Genomic DNA, 16560 nt, shown 5'->3' with positions numbered 1-16560 from the left:
CAGTGGATTTCTGCCCTAGCAGAAACTGCGTCCTTCAAGCACTGCGCTGAGGCTCTGCGTCACTCCCTCTACCTCTGCAAACTTACAAACTGGAAATCATACCTCTTTGTCATCTCACTCTGAGAGAGATTTCCTCGGAACTGCTTCCCGGCAAGGACTGTGCAATCCCTTCAAGGGGATTCAGATTGCTGCCAAGTGCAGCTTTCGACCTCACTGCTCAGCACTGGATCTGCTCTTCCTGTTCCAAAATCAACGCTCTGATACCATGTGAAAATTCCTACATTCGAAGGAACCCCTACTGCAGCAAATTTGAATCTACTTCACCTACTTGATTTTTAAATTACATTCATCAAGTTATTCTTCTGAATATTGAAGCAAATTACTTTTGCAGCCTACACTAATTAAATATTTGATCTCATGAAACAGAAAACAGAGCAAAGAACAAGATACATAGGACACACTTATTTTTGGACACAATAATCCCCAGAAAAACCCAATGCGGGAAAATCGGTGCAGCAGTTCTGAGGGTTTATTATTATGCAGGAGAAATATCTGAATACAAATCTAGGATGCTCATCTAGCAATCCTTTACAGAGAAAAATACTGGCGGAAAATATGAGTGAGTTTTACCTCACTTCACCCGGCAAAATTCTGGTTGATCCAGCACAAGACTAGCTAACCCCAGCTATTTCTGCGCTGACTCTACATCAGCTTCCCTGCCCTCTGCGTCAGCTATTCCGACTATTCCAGCAGTTCCCGGCAGTTCTAGCTATTCCCGACAATTATGGATTCTACGTGACAGGCAGCTTTTCTGCTCTGCGCAGGCCTTTCTAGCTTTGCGTCAGGACTATGTGGGCCTAGACTGGCCCAGCGTCAGCTCTCTCGACTACTGCGCTACCTCTCTGCAAGCTCTCTCCACCTCTTTGTCAATGTTCTCCAAAAAGTCCTTCTCTCGGATTCTCACTGCCCCTCTGCTGCTGAATGATCACTTTGTTTTAATTTCTCAGCTTCCTAGCCCCAAAAATCGAACCCTAGATCTATTCTCTCTCTATGTCTATTTCCAAATGAACCCCAAGCCTCCATTTTATACTTTTCTTGTTGAGTCTTCAACGGCCGAGATTAAGTCTCTAATCAACAGCTAAGATTAAAACATGACTTGATCTGCCTACTAGATCATTCTCACCCATATTTTGATTAATACCCATTAATATTTTAATTCCCCTAAGTTTAGACTTAGGAACTCCATTAAAATATTAATTATTTTAATAAAATACAATCCGGTTGGAATTCCGTCAAACGGTTTCTAGATTCTTTAGAACTCATGTGCCTTAGCTTGTCTACCAATTTTCAAGCCTATAGCACTTCCAATGCTACCAAAAACTTAGAGTGATTACCAAATACAAAGATGCCAATTAGATTCCAATTATCACAAGATCAGATCTAGAGTAGGAGTGCTTTAGGTGTCAAATTCCAGAAATTTTACAAACTTAGAGTAAACTACAAAAGTGTTAGATCTCAACAATCAAATCAATAGTAGTACTTTAGAAAATTTCAACGCTTATTAGTGTTATGACAGCAGTAGAAAAATCACTCTAAATTATAAAATTTGCCCAAAACATGAAGTACAAAACTTTCCAATAATTAGGAGAGATGTAAATTTATGAATTTATCCCACTTTAAGATGAAGTATTCAATGATATATTATATCTGAAGTAACTTATTATAGCAGTAAACAAATCATCAAATCAGCAAGCTAATGATGCTACAACAAGTGCCCAATATGCCCAAAACTAGGAAAAAATTATCAAAATTGAAAAATCAAGTTTTTAGGACTCCTAAAATATGACATTGCAAAATATCAGATCTGAAAAACTTGTTACAGCAATGACTAAATCAAAAAACTAGTGAGCTATTAGTGCTTGAACAAATAACCAAAAATGCTCAGAACTTGGAAAAATTTGCCAAAAGTTGAAAATTTGAAATTTTGAGCCTTTTAGGTGAATTATTCAAAAAAGTTCAGATCTGATATATTTAGTTATGTAATAAAATTCTAGCAAACAAGAAATCAGAGATTCAGATGTAGGTTAGATAACAAAAGCCCAAATGGCCAAAATTTAGAAAAATTCAAATTTTGCAATTTTGAGTTATTTTAACCAATTTAAATGTAATTTTAGGGCTTATATATGACTGTTATAAACCGAAAACTACAACAGTAATAAAACAGTGAAAATTACGGTTTAAACTCTAGAGAGCAAACCAAGAGGCCTTGTAGATGGCTAGGAAAACTTTCAATGAATATGACCACCTGAAAACACAATGTTAACTCCAAAATCGTTGCAAAACAAATTGTTCGAGATAAAATGTCAATCCCTTGAAGAAACCCTTGTTTGTAATCAAATCTAGCCCTTTGTAGGACTTATGTCCTTCTTAATGCTTGCAAAATAGGTCTCAAACACTAGTCTTTTAGGTTGGGTAAGGGATAGGACCTTCAAAAAATGGGTTTCTTCCCCAATTTGAAAATAAACAACCTGCAAAAATAGCCTGAAAACCCTAGACGTCTAGGGTTTTTGAGGTCTTTAATGTGAATTTATTTCTCAATCCTGAAACAAATTTAGAATAGAAACCCAAATACCCAATATATTAAAAAAATTACAAATTTAATTTACAAATGTACAAGGGTTTTGAAATAAAAATAAAAAATTGAGAAATATTTTTTTTATGGAGTTTTTCTTTGATGAATGGCTAAAAATACTTTAAAAACCCAACGCACACTATAGCCTTAGCGAAGATTAAATTCACCATACAAATTTTTGGGATCCAAGCAAAATAATTTATGCCCAAGTTTGTTAAATTGGAGACCAAGGACTGAAGTACCTGCAAACACTATGTATTTATCTCAAAAATAATCTGTTAGATCACATGGGAAATCAAACCACCTAATATTAGCCCAAAATTATCAATAGTATGATTTTATCTCCATCTAACGAAAAAACAAATCCTACCCTTATTCAGCACAACATAGAGATGTCCGTAGTCAGCACATACTACAAATCAATAAGCAAGAACACCTTGAATTGCACCCCAAAGTCTTTATTATGATAGAAAAATAGTTATCAGCGAAACAATAGTTACAAAGTTGCTTCAGCAGCAATTTTCTAACCAAAGATCAAGATTCTAGAGACTCAAATGACTCTCTAATTTATAGATTCATCCTCCAAGGTGAAAAATAACGGCTAATTTCTTTGATCTTTGTCAAAATAATATTGGTCGTTGATAAACACTTCAAGATCTTTTAATCTTGGCCCTAGATTTTTTATTTTCGAGGAATTTTCGAATTTATCATTTAATTCCATTTTTATTAGCTCACTCCAAATTTTAATTTTGACTTAACACCACCAAGGATCATGCTTCCAAATTTTCTTGAAATATACACCCTTGGTGAAGGACTTTTAAAAATTGATTCCTTTAGGACCCACGAATTTTTTCACTTCGAGAATTATTTTTCCTAAGACAATTTAATTTTGAATTTATTAATTAATTTTCTAGCTTAGGATTTTATTTTATTTTGCCATAAAAAATTAATTAATTTACACATAAGGGGATTTAATTATTTTTCCACCCTCTAATACATAAGATTTTACATTTACAACCCTCAAAGGGGGAATACACATTTGGCTTAGACCCTTAAGACACATAACCCATCTGCGACACAATATGATCTAGTAGACCAAATGATTTGTAATAAAATAATTAAGCCAATTAGCTTAAATTATTTCCAAATTACTTTTGCATTAGACTCGACAAAAAACACTAGGACACACCTAAGATTCCGACAATAAATTGCACCCTAGCTTTGGAGTTTAATTTGATGGGAAGAAACTCTTATGATTAGCCATGTCTAGAAACACGGGTAATCAGCGAGGTTAAAAAACCTCCTAGGATGAAATTCATCATTCAAATCATAGATTTACCTAGGTTGTTGCATATACTCAAGGTCTTAATAGGATCATTTATATTACATAACTTGTAGAATGGGTTTGCAATGACATGTAGACTGTTGATAGATGACTCGATCTTGTTGAAAAAATTTGGCACTTCTGCTTCCTTGGAACTTTGACAAAATGTGTGCAACATCTGGCTCCATATGGGGACACGTTGCTTTTGTGAAGTAACGTGAAAATCTCAAAGTCCTGCATCCAAGAAAATAAAAGTACATCAAATAGATATCCATTCAAAATCGAAATCATCATGTACACATAATAAATGCTGCTGAAATAGAAAATCCTACTCTAATAGACTGAAACATAAAAGGCATAATATAAATGCGTAAAATAAAACTATCTAATGACATAAAATAAAAGGGATAGGGTTAGAAATATTATACAAACGATGCCCCATTGCATCAAATGTCTTCAACATAGTGCATACTGAGCATTTGTTGACTTTCTAGCAAGCATGTGGGTTGCCTCTCTGATGTGCCATGCCGAATTCTGAAAATACTAGGACTTTGACTGATCTCAATATCGTGTTGCTCTCGGTTGTCAAATGCATCAAACCTCTTCTCTTTTTCTTCATTTCTTCTCAGTGGGCTATGATGTCAATAATGAGACCAACGTAGATTTTCTGTCTTGATCTCGAAACTGCTCAGATGAAAAATTTGAGGCATGCCCAATTTTATCCTGGAAATATTCTATCAAAAGGAGACACATAGGCTTGATCTTTCCAATTTTCCTTTTCAACCATGGTACTTCCAGCGAACTTGTCTTGAATGGGGCAAGTGACCTTTTCGTGATGAGATGAGAACTGCTCTAGCAGACTGGGAGACATGTGAGTCGTAAAAAAACCTTTTGTGCTTGTTCCCTTGATCCTATGTCTTTTCCATCATTTGCAACTTATTTTGAAGAGTGGTCTTTTTAATTATGATGGAATCCATCTGATTAGAGTGTTCAACCTTCATAGTACTGATTTCCTTGGCATGGCTCTCCTCCATGGTCAACAACTTATTCTGAAGATATATCTGACTAGCTTCCAAATCTTGTATTACTTTGTCATTATCCGCTTTCATGGCAATCAAATGATTCTGCATATTGGATATCATAGCTTCCATTTCTTGAGCACACTTTTCCTCGACGGTGGCTACCTGATTGGAGTAATTAATTTTCATGACCTTTAGCTCCTCATCATGTTTTTCTTCCATAGCTGACAACCTGCTTTGAAAACCGATTTCCATGTCCTTTATTACTTTATTATGATTTGCTTGAATAGAATCAATTTCTTCCTTATGATTTGTTTCCATGGTGACCAGATAACTTTGCATGGTGGCCATCTGATTAGAATGGTAAATTTCCATGGTTTTCAGATCCTTAGCATGTTTCTCTTCTATGGCTAATAATTTGTTCTAAAGATTGGCTTCCCTATCCTGAATAGAGCTTATTTATTTCCTATGATTTTCCTTTATGGAACTTAGCTCTTCAACATGCCTTTTCTCAATATCCATCCACCTGATGTGCAGGGATTTCATTTCCTTGGAGTGATCTTCTAACATTTTTTCTTGATTAAGCTCCATAGTTCTCATCAACTCAGCTTGACTGAATTGCATGTCTATGAGTCTCTGAGTTAATTCCCTAATAAGATCCCCTTGATCACTTGTTCCTGCTTTTCCACTATCTCGAATTCTGATAGTAAAAGCACAAGTGGATTCATCATGAAAGTGGTCACAAGATCTGCAATAAGGCACATTTTGATGTGGTTCGTTTTCTTGAAGTCTTTCTTCAATAATTGGGTCCTTTATAGGATCACTTTCTTCTTTATTTATAGTTCTAGGGGCACACACCAAGCCCCTTTGATCTCCATATCTATCTTTAAAAGCATCGATGATGTCTTGTAAAGAATCAAAAGAATCATCAGGGAAATTGCAAAACCAATCTCTAGCATTACCTTCCAAAGAAAGGACAAAAAGTCGCATCTTGATGTCTTCATGATCATAACATGAAGATCCACAGCACATTATCATACAACGAGTAAACTTTAAGATATGCTTTACGACAGTGACTACATCATCACCCGTGAACAAAGGTAATTTATTAATGCCATTTTCTGGAATATCATGAAGAATATTAGTAAAACGACATAGGGTGAACAAGTCATCCATGATGATCTGCTTTAGGGAAAAGGGGCTAATGGATGTCAAAGAGAAATCCTTGTTCAAGAAAAACAAGAGATCCACAAGAAGCGAGCTTCTAGCAGGAACTCTTGTAAGAAATGAAAGAAGTGGAGTCGCCACTTGAACATGAATCTAACTCTAAAATCCAAAAGGAGGAAAACAAAAAGTTAGTTATGGAAAAACAGATGGATATCAAGGAGGGTTTCCTGTCTAAGAAAAATGAATGCTTTCTAGAATGTAATTTGTTCAATCAAGCTCTGAGAGCGGGCTTAACCAAGCTACCAGAATTCTTTCTAATGAAAGATTTTGTGAATGGATGAATCAGTGGAGTCGCCAACCAAACAAGAAACTAACCCAAATGTCCAGGTGCTAAGGTGCAAATAGAGAAGTGAACAAAGTGATAAGAAGATTAGTGAGATATCAAAGCGCCAGAAAATGTGGTGCTTGACGGATTAAGGAGATGAAAATGGATTAGAAGATTATGAAGATTGTCGTTGAAGTGCCGAGAACAAGTTAAACTTATCCCCGGCAATGGCACCAAAAAATGTTGTGCCACTTGACAGGCTAAATGGAAAAATGAGAGAATGATATAGATAATGTCGTTAACCCCGACAACAAGACAAACTCATTCCCATCAATGACGCCAGAAAATGTTGTGACATTGACGGGACAAGGAATGAAGAAAGATGGAAAGATTGAAAGATTGAGAAATTGTCGTAAACCATGGGAACGGAAAAATCTATCCCCAACAACAGCGCCAAAAACTGTTGTGGTGTTGACGAGACAATGAATGAAGGATGAAAGATCACAAAATGATATGATAAGAAAGGATGTCGTGAGGACCAAGGACAATAAAATCTATCCCCAGCAACGGCGCCAAAAAATGTTGTCGGTCAGATTGTACAGGCATTGCAACAACCACTCAAGGCGGGGGCTATCACTCTAATCCCCACCAACTTCATTCTAGTTGTCTCCCAACAGCAAGCTATAGAGGATAGTCCCTATGGAATGAAGTGAAGGAAAACAAGTTGGAAACCAACTTATTTGGGAGACACGGATGAGTGGCCTAGTTACTTGGTTAAATTTAGCAAGATTAATGATTAAATTAGATTTTAAGTATGAGACCAGTGCCTTAATGGAGTCATAATTCTTGCTTATGATAAATTTAAGACCAAGTGATCGAATGGACACCCGTTCCTTGAATGATTAACTAACCTATATGATATGCAAGTCCTAGGACCTATGTGATCTTGGTTGATTTTAATTATATGCCTAATCTAAGTATGACATTCCCTTGACTAATTTGACATTAGGCTCTAAGGTAGGTTGTGGGAAGGAGGCCAACAGAAAGCACGCTAGAGCCTGATTCACGATAACTTCTGTTGTGCTCCTATCACCCGATGCCTCCGGCACTGCAAAGACTGTGGATCTAATGACTGCAAGATCATCGTGTTAACCACCAAAGAGTTGCCAAGACCCTCAAACTAGGTGAGAAGGGTTGCCCTAGAATTTCTATCAAACTAGCTTATGCTAGGAGGTAATTTTTAATTCAATTTAGATCTAGGATGTTTATGCAAGAAATTATGAATGAGATTATCTTGAGTTGTTGATTGTTTATGTTACTTAAGTACTTAGTGTGAATTAGCTTATAGCGAGAGTACTTAACAATGATGAGACGACAATCTTAAACATGATAAATTGCTTTAGAGACACAAGTGCAAAACTTCAACAAATTCTCAAAGGTGTTAATTAGATTCCAATTATCACAAGATCAGATTTAGAGTAGGAGTGTTTTAAGTGCCAAATTCCAGAAATTTTACAAACTTAGAGTAAATCACACAAGTGTTAGATCTCAACAGTCAAATCAATAGTAGTACTTCAGAAAATTTCGGCGCTTATTAGTGTTATAACAACAATAAAAAAATCACTCTAAATTATAAAATTTGCCCAACACATAAAATACAAAACTTTCCAATGATTAGTAGATGTAAATTTATGAATTTAGCCCACTTTAAGATGAAATATTTAGTGATATATCATATCTGAAGTAACTTATTACAGCAGTAAGCAAATCATTAGATCAGAAAGCTAATGATGTTACAACAAGTGCCCAGTATGCCCAAAACTAGGAAAATTTTATCAAAATTGAAAAATCAAGTTTTTAGGGCTCTTAAAGTATGACATTCAGAAAATATCAGATCTGAAAAACTTGTTATAGCAGTCAGTAAATCAAAAAACCAATGAACTATTTGTGCTTGAACAAATGCCCAAAAATGCCTAGAACTTGGAAAAAATTGAAAATTTGAAATTTTGAGCCTTTTAGGTGAATTATTCATAAAATTTCAGATCTGATATATTCAATTATGCAGTAAAATTCCAACAAGCAAGAAATCAGAACTAGGCTAGATAACCAATGTCCAAATGGCCAAAATTTAGGAAATTTCAAATTTTGTAATTTTGAGTTATTTTAACCAATTTAAACGTGATTTTAGGGCTTATATATCACTGTTATAAAATAAAAATTATAGCAATAATAAAACAGTGAAAATTAGGGTTTAGAGAGCAAACCAAGAGGCCTTGAGGCCTTATTGAAGACTTCCAATGAAGATGACCACCTGAAAACACAATGTTAACCCCAAAATCGCCACAAAACAAATTGTTAGAGATAAAATGCCAATCCATTGAAGAAACCCTTGTTTGTAATGAGATCTAGACCTTTGTAGGGCTTATGGCCTTCTTAATACTTGCAAAATAGGTCCCAAACACTAGCCTTTTAGGTTGGGTAAGGGTTAGGGCTTTCAAAAAATGGGTTTCTTCCCCTATTTGAAAATAAGAAACTTGCAAAAATAGCCTGAAAACCCTAGATGTCTAGGGTTTCTGAGGTCTCCAATGCCAATTTCTTCCTAAATCCTAAAACAAATTTAGAATAGAAACCCAAATACCCAATTAAAAAAAAAAAATTACGAATTTAATTTACAAATCTATTCACAAAATTTACAAATGTACAGGGGTTTTGAAATAAAAATTTTGAGAAATATTTTTTTTCTTTGATGAATGACTAAAATATTTTAGCAACCCAATGCACACTATAGCCTTAGCGAAGATTAAATCTACCATACAAATATTCGGGATCCAAGCAAAATAATTCCTTCCCAAGTTTGTGAACTTGGAAACCAAGGACTAAAGTACCTGCAGACACTATGTATTTATCTCAAAAATATCTATTAAACCACATGGAGAATCAAACCACCTAAGATTAGCCCAAAACTATCAATAGTATGATTTTATCTCCATCTAATGAAAAAACAGATCTTACCAATATTCAACACAACATAGAGATGCCCGTAGTCAGCACATACCACAAATCAATAAGCAAGAACACCTTGAATTGCACCCCAAAGTCTTTATTATGATAGAAAAAATAGTTCCCAATGGGACAATAGTTACAAAGTTGCTTCAGCAGCAATTTTCTAGCTAGAGATCATGATGCTAGAGACTCAAATGACACTAATTTATAGATTTATCCTCCAAGTTGAAAAATATCGGCTAATTTGTTTGATCCTTGTCAAAATAATCTTGGTCGTTGATAAACACTTCAGAATCTTTTAATCTTGGCCCTTAATTTTTTATTTTTGAAGAATTTTCGAATTTAACATTTAATTCCATTTTTATTAGCTCAAAATTAATTATTTTGAGCTAATTTCCTCAAAAATTTCAGCGACTTAACCACCAAGGTCCAAGGATCCAAATTTTCTTGAAATATACAATATTCCATTGGTGGAAGACCTTTAAAAATTGACTCCTTTAGGACACATGAATTTTTCCACTTGGGAAATTATTTTTCGTAAGACAATTTAATTTTGACTCTATTAATTAATTTTTTGGCTTAGGATTTAATTTTATTTTGCCAAAAAAAATTAATTAATTTACACATGAGGAGATTTAATTATTTTTCCACCCTCTAATACATAAAATTTTACATTTACAACCCTCAAAGGGGAATAGACATTTGGCTTAGACCCTTAAGACACATAACTCATCTGCAACACAATATGATTTAGTAGGCCAAGTGATTTGTAATAAAATAATTAAGCCAACTAGCTTAAATTATTCTCAAATCACTTCTACATTAGACTCGACTAAAAAATCTAGGACTCACCTAAGATTCTGACAATAAATTGCACTCTAGATTTGGGGTTTAAGATGGAGGGAAAAAACTCTTCTAATTAGCCGTGTCTAGAAACACAGGTAATCAGCAAGGTTAGAAAACCTTCTAGGATGAAATTCGTCATCAAAATCAGAGATTTACTTAGGTTGTTACATATACTCAAGTTCTTAATAGGATCATTTATATTACATAACTTGCACAATGGATTTACAATGACATGTAGACTGCTGATAGATTACTCGATCTTGTTGAAAAAAATTGGCACTTCCGCTTCCTTGGAACTTTGACAAAATGTGTGCAACAGGAAGTATTAGAATATCGCAAGAAAAGACATTTGTGACCCCTGGCACCCAATTGTTGTGTTGATGTTTAGGAATCAATGCATAGCATAGAGAACCAAAAACTCTAAAATGTTAAACAGCAAGAAAACGATTATACCACATTTCATTAGGAGACTTATTAATGATGGCAGAAGAAGGGCAGTGATTTCGAATATAGACTGCACAAAATATTGTTTCTCCCCAAAACATCAACTTAACATTCTTAAAAAACATCATTGATCTCACCATATTTAGCAATGTTCTATTCATACGCTCTGCAACACCATTTTGTTGCGGATTATAAGGAATTGTAGTTTGATGTTTAATGTCATTGTCTTGTAAATACTTTTCAAAATCATGAGATGTGTATTCACCATCATTATCAAATCGTAGAGTGCCAATGTTAAGTTGAGTTTCATTTTTAATCCATAAATGAAAATTTTTAAAGTTGCAAAAACCTGAGATTTCTCTTTCAATAGAGAAACCCAAATCATCCTCGTGTAGTCATCAATAAAATCAGCAGATATTTATTACCATTGGCAGATGGAACAGGCATGGGCCCACATAAATCAGAATGTATGAGACCTAACTTCCTAGAAGCTCTAGAAGTAGAGTTATTAAAAGGCTGCTTACAATACTTGCCTAAAATACAAGCATCACATGGACTAGGTTTTCTTGGAATAGTAGGAAGCCCTTTAATGCCTTGTCATTTCATAATCCTGATATTATCATAATTGATATGACCAAAACGAACATGCCACAACAAACCGGAAGACAAAGTATCATTTTGCTGAGTCAAATGTGTAAAATTGAAAGTAGAAGATGATGTTCCTTTGAGTTTCAAAAGTTTGTCTTCTTCAACACCAGTCATTATAATCACTTTATCAGATGATCTACGAATTTCAACTATATCATCAAACATATGTATAGAATTCCCTTGTTGCCTGATATGTATGAGAGACATCAAATTTCTTTGAAATTGAGGAATATAAAGAAGATCCTGTAAAAAATAATCAGCAACTCCTGGTAATTTTAACCGAATACATCCAATTTTAGAAGGCTTTATTTGTGATTTATCAGCAAAATAAACTACTCTATCAATACGATCTTTGAATGTTTCAAAAAATATCTTCTGAAGGTTATATGACATGTCGCTCCCATGTCTAATATCCAAGTGTCTTGCAAATCAGATAAAGTAGTGCTAAAGACATCATTTATTCTAAAATTACAATGTTCAACAATATAGTGGGCAAATTCAAGTGGTTTTCTGTTAATTTTAGGTATGTTCTATCCTTAAACCAATTTACTTCATTTTTCATATAAGCCCAATGACAATATTCAGATTGGCAATCACATCAGCGTGATAGTAAAGTGCAGATAGAACATAAACGTAAACAGTAGATGACAAGCCAAGACAAGAGGACACAAGATGTGGCACCAACCAGGGACAAACCCCATTGTGGGGAAACCCTTGATCAATTCTTTTTATAATCTTCAATAGTTCAGCAAAGAGAGAGAGTACAAATATACAAATCTGAGATTTTATGACAGCAGCAGTCAGTCCATCATTCTGCTAATGATGACTGATCTAAGATGCAGCCCTGACAACATTCAATAAGAGTGTTGTAGCATATCCCTTTTGGTAGATCATCAATCTAGTAGTCCTCCATATAACACTGCTGCAACATTCCTCTGATTGCCTGCTCCTGCAATTTTGGTTAAGGCACAAAGGGCAGCCCTAAGTAGCCCTTGCCATGGTGCTATGGCCTGTGGCCTAGCACATAGCAACTCCCGTAGCAAATGTCCTCAAAACATTTTCAACCGAATGCTCAAAGCATCTCTTAAAAGTGTTGTAGACTTCTCGCTACACTGCTGCAATTCTGGGACTGACTAGGGCACAAATCACAGTCCCTAACAGCTCATCAAACTGGCCCGAAATTGTTTTCCCTTTTTGCGGTTGTCCTCCAATAAGGTATTGCCCTCCATGCTGCTCCTTTAGAGCAGATTCGAGCCCAACGTAAGCATTGTGCACCCTCCAGCAAGTCCTCCTAACCTCGGCCTCCAAGATCAGGGCCTCGGCCTTCCAATCAGCAACTCGAACCCTTGAAACAGTCCTCAAATGACCTTGCTGATTAGGCCTCTCCTTGCTACAGCAAGGACTTCCTCTTGTTGTAGCTAACCCTTCATTTGACTGTGGTTTCAGGCCTCTATATCACTGTAGATCTAGGGCTTTCTTAACAATGAATAGGGCTTCTTTATGACAGCGTTTAGGGCTTCTGTAGGCAGCATATAGGTCCTCCCTTGACTGCGTCCTACTCTCCTTCAGGATTGTGGATTATGGCACCTTCAAGACTGTGATTAGGGCCTCTTCCTTGCTGCTAGATAGACCTCCTTAGACTGCGGCTAGGGCACCCTTAAATCTGCAGCTTTATGTCTTCCTTAACGCTGCTAGAATTCTCCTTCAACTGCAACGAAGTCTCTTTCTTACTGCGGCTAAGGTAAGGCTAGATCTTCCTCCCTTTAGGACTGCAGCTAGGGCACTACCTCTAGATCTCTCTTTCACCAAAACCCAAACAAATGAAGAGAGATCACAAGAGATGAGTGTGTGTCAAATGACTTGAAGGTCACCTCTATTTATAGTGCAACGTTGAGGATAAGTGGGGTAATTTGGTTGCTGGTCAACCTTGACAAATTGTCAAGTAACACAAATAAATTCATATCTCCCTGAATACATGTCGGAATCGATTGATCTTTAGATCAATCCTACACCTCTCGATGAGAGGAATCCAAGAAAAATATAAGCTGCCATAAATAAGATGACCCACATGGAGTTTGGCCCTAGTTGCCAATTTTAACATTTTCCTTTGTCTAGAGGTTGTTGTTCTTTCTTCCCACTAAACTTTTCCCAAGGTATACGACACTTAGGGACAGTATGACCAAGTTTACCACATCTATAACACTTAACAGATTGTTTATCATTCTGAAAATGCTTTTGTTGCCTGTCACCTTGATGATTATTACCCCCCATGCCTCTAGATGGTTTCTTAACACGACCTCTACTGCTTTTGCCATTTCTAGCAGACTCTCCTTGAGACTTCTACTCTTTCTATGCAAGACACAAAGTCTCAACATTGGAATTGGGAAGTGACTCCTTCCCAAAGGCTTTCTCTCTCTCTGCAATTTTATCTACAAGTTTATCAAATGTCATGCCTTTCATTTGTTCACTAGCTTGAAGAGACTCCAAGTAGTGTGAATAGGTGGGGTATAGGGATTTAATGAATGCAGTGAGTTGCAGATCAACTTTAACACTAGTGGAATCAATATCATGATAAATGGATTTAATTTTTTAGGCTAACTTCATTGGATCATTATCTTTCAATTCCAAATTAAATAATTTCATCAATAATTGTATGATTTCCAGCTCTGAATGGGAGTCATAAAGATCTTTTAATTTCTTTAATGCTTCAAATGTTGTGGTGCTGGAAAGAATATGTCGACTTACCTCTTCTGTTACAGAAGCAGAAATCAAAGCATATGCCTTTTTATCTTTACTCTTCCAAATTGCAAGTTTTTTTTTCATTTCCGGGCTGTTCTAGTTCCAATCACAGCAACCACAGCCACATTCCCTGCAAATTTGAGAAGGCAGACATGGGGGCCATTGTAACCTCCTCCTTCTGATGAGGTGTCTAGAGTGGTATTCTCGCCTTCAGATTTCACCTCTGCACTGGCTTCCTCGGTCTCTTCACAGACCATAACCTCCACAGCTCCAGAATGCATAAAATTTTCTGCAGGTCTCCATTAACCAAGTTTGAAGTCCAGCAGCCACACCAATCCCAACCAATTCTTCAAAACATGGAGTTTATAAATTCGTTGATGGTCTGATACCACTGTAGACAAGCCCGTGAATAAACTCCATAACAAAAAATGTTTTATTGATGTTGAGAACACATATTTTATACAACTGAAAAATAGAGAGGAGATAGTTATGTCTGAATAACTTCTTGCAACTTATTAACGAGAAAAACGAGAAAAACTACCAACTAATACTAACTAATAATATACAAAGTAATCCCGAAGGATTAGTCAACATGATAGTGATCCAGTCATAGCTGTGTTAAGTGACGTCTCAAAGGAAGATTCATTATTTACAAGCAGGAAGAAGTCTCATCTTGTCACCTTTAGTTTTGTCAAACATGATAACTGGTAGCACATCATATTTGGTTACCAGTGTGAATTTTGCTTTGTTGGTTATGCTTTGGAGGCATTTCATTCGGTATCCTGTAAGGCATATGACTATCACTGTCAAGTTCAGTGTCAAGAAGCACATTAAGAGACGGGCCTAGAATTATGTGAATGGTTTGGATTCATCACAGGCTACAAGTTGTTTGAAATCCTATTGACAAAAAAAAATCCCATTTTCAAGAAGAAGCCTTAGATTGAGATAGCCAGCATTTATAGCTAGCCCTCTGAGCACTCCACTTTCAAGCTTTTAACCAAGGGTGAGACATTCTTCATAGTTCACAGCCTCAGCAACAATTGGCTGATTAGAAGTAAAACATGTCACAAGTGAGATTTGAATTCAGACAGTGATGATAGCATTTCTCCCTTATCACCACCTAAGCTAAACCCAACTGACAAGATTAAACACAATTGGCTCCTCAGAAGTAAAACATGTCATAAGTGAGATTCGAATTTAGGCAGTGATGATAACATTTCTCCTTTATCACCACCCAAGCTAAACCCAACAATTGGCTTGTGAAAAGTAAAACATGTCACAAGTGAGATTTGAATCCAGGCCCTGACTATAACATTTCTCCTTATCACCACCCAAGCTAAACCCAACTGACAAGATTAATATCATTTTTAATAGGCAAATTGGTACCTTCAGGCTTAGACTTCCAAAAAAATGGCATGCTTTGAGAGTCTGTATGTAATCCGCACATTTCAAACCCCAAAGCATTGACTTTGAATGTCCAACACAACATAATTCATTGTTTGTTGGCATTTATTTTCTGCTTAAATCTAATCCATAGGCTGCATTCCACTGAATTCAGTACAGCTAGGAACGCACTTGGGTATAAACAACCTGCAGCAACACAACTGGGTTTTATGTGTGTGAGACAGAAGAACAGAATAGGGTAGAATTTTATCAATAGTCCTTGATGCCAAATGGTCTAATACGATGAACAGCTTAATAGATAGAGGGAGCAAATTGGGATAGAAATTAGGAGGATAGTAATTAGCAGTAAGTATTTAAATGGCAGTATAACTTAGAAAGCAAAAGAATCGAACAACAATTAGCTCCAAAACTACAAATTGGGATTGAAAATCCGCACAGGAAACGCGTGAAATGAAACTAAATGAAGTAATAAGTTAAGGTGGTTTGCAGGAGGGAACTTACGGTAGAGTGAATGTGGCAAAAACCCTGAAGGACGAAATAATGTCAGCATTGAAGAAGCAGGGCTTGCCATTGTCATTGCCATGGAGAAGCCAATGCTGCTCCTCTCTTATCTTACTGAAGACTAGGACTGCACGGGTGGACCAATTTCATTGAACTGAACGAGCAAAAATTTAAACTAAACGCACAGGAAAAATCTCATATATAGCTATTCATTAGAAACATTAATACACGATTTCGAACTATTTAAAAATAATTTTATGCTGTCCAAATAAATGAAGTTTTGAGGAACAAATATTCAAACTTCCAATGACGAACACATCAAATGTGTGATAAATTTACATTTTTCCGGTTATTTTTACAATGTGTTTTCCGCAATTTACATCTTTTTTAACTCTTCAAATTTGGGAAAATAAGATTTCGAATAGCACTAAATCCAATGATGAAATTGTTTACTAAGGTTGAACATTGTGTGCCAATAAATTTCTCCTTTCACACCTCAGGGTTATTT

The 16560-nt window shown here is 35.9% G+C and overlaps 1 protein-coding gene across 4 annotated transcripts in view; it reads right to left on the bottom strand.

Moving 5' to 3' along the window:
* Positions 1 to 16297, bottom strand: part of LOC149141664 (FKBP-like peptidyl-prolyl cis-trans isomerase family protein) — a 348564-nt gene extending 332267 nt beyond the window's left edge. The window contains exon 1 of one of the 4 annotated variants that reach the window (XM_089448330.1): positions 16053 to 16297. In XM_089448330.1, coding sequence (XP_089304456.1) covers positions 16053 to 16134 — 82 coding nt within the window. In that variant the 5' untranslated portion in view covers positions 16135 to 16297. The remainder of the gene's footprint in view (positions 1 to 16052) is intronic. The other 3 variants (XM_089448331.1, XM_089448329.1, XM_089448332.1) reach the window with 3 other exon arrangements.
* Positions 16298 to 16560: the final 263 nt, after the last annotated feature.

This window comes from Pinus tabuliformis, chromosome X (assembly GCF_031772625.1).
Source record: "Pinus tabuliformis cultivar Carrire ecotype Pingquan chromosome X, CPIR1, whole genome shotgun sequence".
Lineage (NCBI taxonomy): Eukaryota > Viridiplantae > Streptophyta > Pinopsida > Pinales > Pinaceae > Pinus > Pinus tabuliformis.
This window is presented reverse-complemented; position numbering and strand designations above follow the sequence as displayed.